This window comes from Candoia aspera, chromosome 1 (genome assembly GCF_035149785.1).
Source record: "Candoia aspera isolate rCanAsp1 chromosome 1, rCanAsp1.hap2, whole genome shotgun sequence".
Taxonomy (NCBI): Eukaryota; Metazoa; Chordata; class Lepidosauria; order Squamata; family Boidae; genus Candoia; species Candoia aspera.
In genome coordinates this window covers 312966961-312976406 of record NC_086153.1, presented here as the reverse complement: position 1 = coordinate 312976406, position 9446 = coordinate 312966961, and the positions used below count along the sequence as shown (strand labels likewise).

The following is a 9446-nucleotide window of genomic DNA, read 5'->3' as shown; positions in this document are numbered from 1 at the left end:
CTTGCCTTGGATGTAAGATCAAACCAATCTCTGCACACTGTGCTGTCAAATACATGTGCATGCAGATGCAGCCCTAGTCACATTTGTGTGCCATTCCATCTTGCTGAAATCTGGTGAAATCAGCTGACTTCTAGATTTACTACATGGTTAATTTTAATTTTCTTAATTATCAACTGAGTTTTCAACCATTAGGGACGCGGTGGCGCTACGGGTTAAACCGCTGAGCTGCTGAGCTTGCCGATCGGAAGGTCGGCAGTTCGAATCCGCGTGACGGGGTAGCGCCCATTGCTAGTCCCAGCTCCTGCCAACCTAGCAGTTCAAAAACATGCCAATGTGAGTAGATCAATAGGTACCGCTTCAGCAGGCAGGTAACGGCGTTCCGTTTAGTCATGCCGGCCACATGACCACGGAAGTGTCTACGGACAAACGCCGACTCTTCGGCTTTGAAACGGAGATGAGCACCGCCCCCTAGAGTCGGACACGACTGGACTTAATGTCAAGGGAAACCTTTACCTTTACCTTTCAACAATTATATTTGCATTAAGCTGCTTACTGCCTATATATTTCTTTTTTAAAAGCATACTTTCCTGATTATTATTTTAGAAGATATGCTTATGCTGTAGTAAATACATATTGTATTGAAAGATTTGAACCAAGTCAAAGACATTACCAAATTTATTGCTAAGTATACATGCTAAGGATGAGGCTGAATTCAATGTGGGATTTACTTCTGAGCAGTTATCAACACTTTTTTTTTATCTGATGTACATTGTAATTACCTCCAATTTTAAGACAGAAGCAATACACACAAATACTGAGCCCCAGAAAAAAATATATAAGTACAGTACCCATCATTTGCAAATACAGCCCAAGCAACAAAATCAACAAATAATTTAGTTATAGATCACAGGTTATTTCTGATAGAAACTTTTCAAATATATACCTTGTTAGACATGTCACACAAGGCTCACCCAGAATTTGGAGAACACCCAACTTCCTCACCAAGGGAGATTTGCAAATCTGTGTGGGAAGATCCCATGCCATCATTCCCAGATCAGAAAGATATTATAGCAGTGCATGCAATAATCACTCCACCCAATATCACACATGCAAACAAATAAAGTACAAAAGTTTCAAGTGGGAGTTTCAAGAGGTACAAGACTGTTCAAGGGCTCTTGTTCACAGTCCTCTAACCATGGCATGAACATGCCCTGGTAACCCCTTTTTCTGCCATGTCAGGATGAGCCCCATAACTGAGACAGCTTCTTTCTTCTCCAAGCAAAATTTGGCCATAGATACACTCCAGCACATTTCAGTGACAATGTGGTTGCTGATGTGGTTCAGGGATTGAGATCTGTCCAGGTGGCATACAAGTTTAATGAATTATTATTATTATTATTAGTCAAAGTTGTTGGTAGCTGGAAACTTCAAGGGCATTTGGCTTAGGTGTCAGGAGAGATTGGACTCTTGACTTCCACAGAGGCATCTACTCACATAATGACTGGCTGGCACTTACCAAAGTGCCTGTCAAATCTTATGTGGGCTCTTTACAAGCATGAGTATTGGGGGCACTCCTTCTTGCTTCATCTTGCCCTCTTCTGGCACCTGTGACCAGCGAGTTGGGTAACCTGACAGGTGGCTAGACCCATCATTCTAAGCACCCACCTACAGTCACCTAATGCATTAGGGCAGCATTTCTGGGAGTTGAAGTCCACCTATCTTAAAGTTGCCAAGGTTCAGAAACGCTGCAGTAGGGACAGAGTTTGGCAGTTGTCTACCAGTCAGCAGATGGGAGGGAAAACAGTGGGAGATCCACCAACCCCTTTCCTTAACTGGTTCAAAATCGGCCTCTGATTTCTCTTGTAGCCAGTTGTACTGAAAACAGGCAAGTTTCTCGGAACTTCGAGGGGTAGGATTTCTTAGAACAAGAGTTAAGCTTGCAACACTAGAATTCCAGGGAGGGCTTTACTTTCACACGAGACACCTATTTATAAGCAATAATGGCAGCAAGATTCGGGAACATTTTCTGAGACTTTTCCGGGAGAAAGGATCATCTCTCTAGTGCACCTGTCCTTGTTTTGGAAACCACTACTAGACTTATCCACGGGAGAGCCAATTCTCACAATAGGCGCGTAAGGACCGCACCTTTGCCGGCGCCCTTGCTGGGGTCGGCAGTGGGGCAGCAGAGCCCATGCCAGCAATCTCTCTGCCGACTCAAAACCTGGGGGGTTGCACTTTAAGGCAGCCAACTGCAACGGCCCTAAGGATGGGAGGAAGAGGGCTCCTGGCTCAAGGGGCGGCTGCCTGATCCCCTGCGGGAAGTCCGATCTGCCTTGCCTCCTTTTCGCCCTCCTCCCCTTTTAGGGTCAATAGCCCGAGCCGCGCGCGCTTACACCGACTTACAAGCAGCCCAGAAACTTTCTTGGAACTTTGCCTCCCGCTGACGCCAACAATCGCTGCAGGGGCCCATCCTCTCCTCTCAGCCAATGGGAAGCTGGGGGGGAGACCGCGCGGAGACCAATCCCGAGGCTCTGGACAGTTCCCCGGTCCTGACCGACCTTCACCGGACAGGAGCGGGGAGGGGAGGGGAGGGGAGGGGCGGGGATAAAAGAGCCCGGAGGAGGCAACCGTGGTTTGGCTGCCGCCGCTGCCGCTGCCGCCGCCGCCGCCGCCGCCGAGCGAGACGGCTCTGCGGCGGCTGCTGCTGCCGCCGCCTTTCCCTTCCTTCGCTGCTTCCTCTGAGGAGGAGCGGCGGTCGCGCTTGGTGCAGCCGGGAGCACAGCACAGCCGCTGTTCTTCCGCAGGGGGAGGAGAGCGCACGGGGGCGGGCGAGAAGCCGCCGCCGCCGCCGCCGCCGTCGGACTCCCTCTGGTGCGTGCGCGCGGCTGCTGCCGGGGAGAAACAGCGAGCGAGGCAGCGGGTCATTCATTACTGCAGCCAGCCGGGAGAAAGAGCCGGCGCACCCCGCAGGCGAATCCCGCCAGGCTGTCTTCTTTGCGGCCGAAGGTACGGCATCTTGATCCCCGTTCCGCTTCGGCCCGGCCGGGTCGTGAATCCCAGCCCGCAACCCGAGGGCAGTTTAAGGACCAGCAGGCTGGCTGGGAGTTTTGGGGTGGAGGCGTGAGAGGTAGGAGGTCTGGGGCATCTGGAGATGGGCCAGAGAAAGAGAAGATGGAGAGCTGGGAGGGGAAGGCAAGCGAGGCAGGGGTCGGGCCAAAGGCTGGCCCTGCCGGAATTGTCGGTCTGGAAAGACTGAGGGAAATCAGAGAATGGTGGTCTTCGGGGCACAGCTACCGAGCAGTAAACCTAACCCTTTTGCCTCCCATTCTGCCCTCAAGTCTTGAAAGAAGGCTGTCAATTCAAAATAAATGCATGTTTTTTTATACTGTAAGAAATACCACTGAGGAGAAAGGCTTCTCCAGGGGAAGGAAGGATGGTTAATATTTGGAAGGGAAGTCAGGGGGAGCATTTTGGAGGGGAAGAGGACCGGCCAGGTGAGAGAGAACAGCCTGCAGAGAGGAGGTTGTGGGTACAAAACTAGCACTGTAACCAGGTTGAGACAGTCCTGGCCTCCTCTGACCCTCCCAGCAGGCTTTCATCCCCCCCACCCTTGCTACAAGCTGCTGCCTGGTAGGAGGGGTGGGGAAAGATGAATGCTGGGGTCATCTGGTAACTCCCTTGGGAGCCCCCAAGGCTGCAGGGTCTGGAGGACATTCCCTTGCTAGTCCACCTAGCAGTACCATTGGGTGCAGTTGGATGAAGATCATGCTAGCTCAAAAGGAACAGACATAGAGGGGAGATCCATAAGGACAAGGCAGTGTAGACCAATGTTTCTCAAGCCTGGAATTTTAAGATGGTTAGATGGTTAGAAGTCAGTTAGATAATCTTTGTCCTAACATCCAAATTCAACTTCAACTCCCAGTATTTCCCAGCTGGCTGGGAGTTGAAGGCCACACATCCTAAAGTTGCCAAGGTTGAGAAAAACTGGTGTCGTAGATTGGCCTGAAAGTGCCTTGGGCCACATACTAAATCCAAAACTATTATGTTCGGAGTATGTACCAGACAAGGTGGCCCACGCCCTGATGTGGAGATCACAGGGGACTCCACTCATAAAGCAAGTCACCAGAATGCTATCAAATTGGGTTAGGATTTGCATGGTGGTACTCAGTCGGCCTTCTCCAAATTGCAACTTGATCAGGACAGTCTTGTCACAGACAGATTTACTTGCTGTGACAGATCTTCATAGCCCTTTGGCCTTGAAAAGGAAGCAAACAGGAAGCCTCCCTGAGCCAAAGTGCAGGCACCCTAAAACCCTTCTGCTAGTGTAAATAAAACAAAACAAAGCTGAACTGGCTAGCAGAGTTCATTTATGTCAGGTCCATCAATAGGAAAGAGAAGCCACAATGTTAATGATGTATTTTGAAATCTCTCTGTGACAGTCCTAATGGGTATGATGATTGGGGGTCAGGTAAGCTTTCAAGGGCTACAGCAATGCTCCATTCCTTGCCTAGAAAATCCAACAGCTCAGGACTATAAATTGAGGAAGCCATACTGCTGTGTGTGTTATATTGATTTCAATATTGGAGTGAAGGGGGATGGGGATTATACAGAGTATAATGAGCTTGGGACGCCTGGGTCAGAGGTCTTTTGCAGCTCCTGGGAGAGATGAGCTCCATCATATTCAGCAACCCATTTCTGGAAGTCTCGGGATTCTACTAAAATTCCCCATCACAGTTATTATTCAGTGCCTGATCTGTTGCTTGTGGCTCAGTTTGAAATTGAGGGGTGAAGTAACCCCTTCATTTAAGGATATAAAGCCTCTTGATCACAAATGTGACAAACACTTCCAGAGCTTTAAGGAAGACCCTGTACATACTGCATTTGGTTTTAGAAGAGGAGTCACAGACAGCCCAGTTAAATAAAATACAGACCATGTAGACCTCTAAAAAGGTATTGTCTATTTCCTTTATGATACCCAAGGTAATATAAAGGCGACTGACACCGAGATTTGTAGAGTCCAAGTGCCTTGTAAACATCTAGCTCTGCAAATTTCCATTTCATCTGTCTTGTGGGAAGATGGATTTGGTCTGGGTTAAATTTAAGTGGCTTCGTTTATTCAGCCAACACCTCCCTCCTCCTGTCTTATTTTTAAGGGCAGGAAAAAAAGTTAATCACTAAGCAAAACTAGTGGTACAAGAGGTGATAACCACAGAAAGGAACATCTACAGAATTTGGATGTTAGGACAAAGATTATCTAACCGAGCTGAGGGATATTAGAGGCATTGGCTAAGCTGAGCTGATAGATGACCAGATGAATCTATTGTTTGGCAGGGGGTGGGGAGAAGAGGAAGTAGGAAAAGACTTTTATGCTGGGGGAAGCTAGCCAAAAAATCCCCACCAAATCATAAAATGGTCCACTGAAAGTTGAGGAATGGTAGGTAGAAATTGTGGAAGGTATTGAGAGCACTGCTACTGGTTTTATTCCCCAAAACCCCAGAAATACTTTGAAAGTGACCCATGATTGACCTATCTTCACTTGACTTAAATGCTGAGGAAAATACTGTGCCATCTTGAGGTGCTACAAATTATGCAGCAGCAAAAATCCCATCATCCCCCCCACCCCAAAAGGGATAGAAGGAAAACAAAAACATCAGAAGCCTGACACTTTTCATATAAGAGCTGATATTGGAGAGGGGGCAACTGACAAGAATAACAATGCCACAAGCTTGTCAGCCCCCCCACTCCCCACTAGTGTTTTTGTCTGGGCTACTGAAGGGGAAATGCAAAGCCTTCAAACTACCATTTCCCTCATAGAATCTGACATTCAGTAACTAGCAGAATTCCTTCCAGTGGGAAAATGGAGCCACAGAGTTTCAAAACAAAACACCTCACTTCATGATAGTTTTAACTACACTTAACTACACATCAATAATTTGATGTTGTTGGAACAGAGAGATCAGGAACTGTTTTCAAAATGCTGCAGAATCCTGGGGTGGCAATGCCTGTAATTCCCATAAATATGGGGAGGCTGTGCTGCAGGCAGAGTCCTTCCCAACATCTTCGAAAGCTTTTGTCAAGTGGCCCACAATACTTTTACCACTGCTGCAGTACAAATTTAGGTCTCATGAAGTTTTCTTCAGGACTCAAGGTTGCTAAGTGTTTTGAATGCTGAATAGTTTCCTTCTCCATTACAAAGGATAAAGGTTAAGGATATGGGCTGAATGGCATCAGGATGAAGCTGACTGTAATAGTAGCCAAGAACTAAAAGGTGCGACATTTGGCCTTAAAACCGAAGTTTCGATACCTTGTCAAGTGAGTCCCTTATTAGACTTTCCTCAAACAGCAGTACTGCTGAAAAGCATTGCCATAGATTATGAGGAGTTGCATCCAGCTAAGTCGGGCATGAATTTGGTTCCTTCCCTCCTCTATGGTAAATTTCTGGAATACAGACTGAGTCTTCATTTCTCTTCTGCCAGCCCTGTATAAACTAGTAAAATTTTGGTAGGCTATTAACTTCTGTGAACTTAGTGAGAAAAGTAAAGGGTTCAAGTGTTTCACATGCATTATCTAGCTGTCATTTCTCCAATAGCCTTAGAAGATAAGTTAGCATTATTAAGACCTGTACCATGGATGGAGGGATTTCAGCAGAGAGAGAGAGAGAAGGAGAAAAGCTATCTATGTGAAACAGCTCTCTGGAACTTCAGGTTACTAAAGTAAGTGCTTTGATGAGTCTTGCATGATGTGCAAAGACCCAGAAGGACACCTGCCCATGTGGCTCTTTATGTTGCTTTTTGGAGTGATAGTTTCTGAACAATTGCTTTTCTCTTAAAGCAATCCCTCTTGGATCTTCATGAGAAGAACATCTGATAGCCAGGAAGGGAGCCCTTCCCTGTGAACCCAACCTCAAGGATGCCCTGGAACGTCAAATGGTTGAATGGCTGCAACAGCCACAGCTCCCAGTCCCAGAAACAATGCAAGAAATCCTCTTTTGCTTTCTATCAAGCTGTGAGAGACCAGCTACCAGTATGGCTCTTGGAGGACATGAGGCGTATGGAGGTTTTCCACTGGCAAGAAGGAGGCAAGGTCAGCACATATTCACCTTCAGAGGCATTGCTGTATGCCCTAGTACACAACCACCAGCCTTATGCCCGATATTTACTGAGCCAATTTCCTAAGAGTGCCCTGGCAATACCAAGCCTTCACTTTAGCTGCTGCCACTCTTCAGCTCCTCACTTAGCCATGGCTGTCCGGTACAACAGAATCCATATCCTTGTAGAGATTCTGAAGGCCATCAAAGACTTCCCAGTAAGTGACCGAGCTACCTACTTGGACCGCCAAGGTTGCAGTCAAGTAGAAGGTGGCAAAACTGCCCTTCATGTGGCCTGTGAACTGGCAAGGCCAGAGTGTTTGCTTTTGTTGCTGGGCCACGGAGCCTCACCTTGCCTTAGTGACTGTGCTGGGAACACACCTCTAGACCTACTTCTGCAACAAATTTGGGAGAGCCCAGCATCAAATCTGTGCACCAAGCTCCTCCTCCTGGACTCACTCTTCCTCTTCATGCCTCCAGGCTTCCATTTTGCCATGAAACAGCAGCTGCGGGAAGACCAGCAACCATGGCAGGACCTTCTGGGTAACCGCCGTTATCAATGGTTGGCTGGTTTAGCCCCTTTTTCTCTCTTTGTTAGATCCATGCAAGTTTTAATTGGGAGCATTTCACCCAAACATTTCCCTGAGGCACTGGATGGCCTGCCTTTGCCACACTTTCTGAAGCCTTTGGACCTGAAATTGAAGGGCTAAGAGTATAAACCAGAGACTGCCTCTCTCACTTTCACTCCCTCTCTCCCTCACCCTTCAATTCCTGTTTGTGTGATGAAAATAGGTGGTGTGGAGAACCCATGTGCTGAATATGAAATCTGTGTGGGAGAAGGAGAAGCACTTGTTTTAATTAGAGACTTTTTTTCCAAAGATTTTTGTATGCTGTGTTTTATTCATTGCTCAATCAGAGAGAACGGAACACCTAGAGTGCATTCTTAAAAATACATTTCATTTTATAGTAGGATCCACAGCTTAAAGCTTAACTTGGGCATGCCGAATTGCAGACTGACCCAAATGAATTAGCAGCTTAGGCCAGAAGTTAAAACTAAGCAATGTAACAGAGAGTATCTTCTGCAGTCTACACTCAGTAGATCAACTTTCAATAGGGCACCAACTGGATGCTGACTTTACTGCAATTTATTCTAGCAAAATAGGTTTAGAGTAAGTTCAGTTTTTCAAACCTTATCTTTGTCAGCATCTAAGTACCTGCCACAGGATTATATATAATTTAAACAAACACAGAACAACCAGAGTTTGAAATGTTGGTTTAAGCTATTGCCTGTGCTTGCTGAGAATTATAAAAGTTGTAGTCCAACTAATGTGGAAGGCTTCAGGTAGAAAAAAAAAATCTGATTTCTTATAAAACAGCCATTAGATATTAGAAAGAATTGAACTGCAGACCACCTCTCCCCCCTCTCGCTCTTTCTTTGTTTTCTCATGGCAATATATTACAGGAGTCAATTTCTTAAAGGAATTACTATTTTCTCTGCCACCAATAGTTCAACTTTTATTTTAAAAATATGGGACCTGACATATCCAAGATCCATATCCATACCAAATCTAGCAGGATTAGCCCAGAACCTTTTTATACCAAAAGCAAAGGATTAGAAGAGTCCCTCCCCTCCATACACAGTTGCTGGTTGAAATGCAAAAACAGCTGTACTTCAGTACCAGTGGCTCTGTGCCACTATACTGTGGTGGTTACGGTGATGAGACCTAGTCTGGGGAGACACAGGGCTAAGTTCCCACTCATTCCCTGGGCAATTGTAATCTACTCTCATTCAGCTCAATCTGCTTCTTATGACTGTGGTAGGGATAAAATGAGAGGAGACCCATCATCCTGAGCTCCCAGAGAAAAGATGGGATATTAAGGCAATTAATAAATACTGAGAATGGCAGACATGCAAATCTGACCTCTAAGGGAAAGAAGCAAAGGGGAATGTGGGGGGTGGAGTGGGGAGGAGTGCCACTGCTCTCTCTCAGAATCTGCTGTCCTGCTTAGCTTGGATACCTCAGGATGGAAGACTGCATTTAGGCCATCAGTTCCAGGCTCCTGCCCACTGCACCCCAGATAGATGGCTGTGTAGCATCTGCCTGAATATAACCAATATAACCAAGTCCACCTCCTGTCTGGGCATTTTGTTTCACTGTTACATTTCTTTTATAATTGGAATTGCCCCATGCATGCACATACACACAATATTTAGTTGGAGGAATCTGCTGTCCTGTAAATTATGTCCATTATTCCATGTCCTACACTCGAGAATGATGAAGAACAGGTCTAGACTTCTTCTGTATAAATTCTTACAGATATTTGAAAAGTCCTATCATATCCCTCCTCAATCAACTTT

The 9446-nt window shown here is 46.4% G+C and overlaps 1 protein-coding gene across 3 annotated transcripts; it reads left to right on the top strand.

Annotated features, from left to right (window-relative positions):
• The first annotated feature begins 2692 nt into the window (after positions 1-2692).
• ANKRD9 (ankyrin repeat domain 9) lies at positions 2693-9013 on the top strand. 3 transcript variants are annotated; one of them, XM_063290355.1, is made up of 2 exons: positions 2693-3006; positions 6832-9013. In XM_063290355.1, the coding sequence occupies exon 2, from the start codon at positions 6910-6912 to the stop codon at positions 7795-7797; it is 888 nt and encodes a 295-aa protein (XP_063146425.1). In that variant the 5' UTR covers positions 2693-3006; positions 6832-6909; the 3' UTR covers positions 7798-9013. The 3 variants fall into 3 exon arrangements, with proteins under 3 accessions (XP_063146425.1, XP_063146426.1, XP_063146427.1); XM_063290356.1 differs by having other exon boundaries at positions 6590-9013; XM_063290357.1 differs by lacking the exon at positions 2693-3006 and adding an exon at positions 5962-6713.
• The last annotated feature ends 433 nt before the right edge of the window (positions 9014-9446 follow it).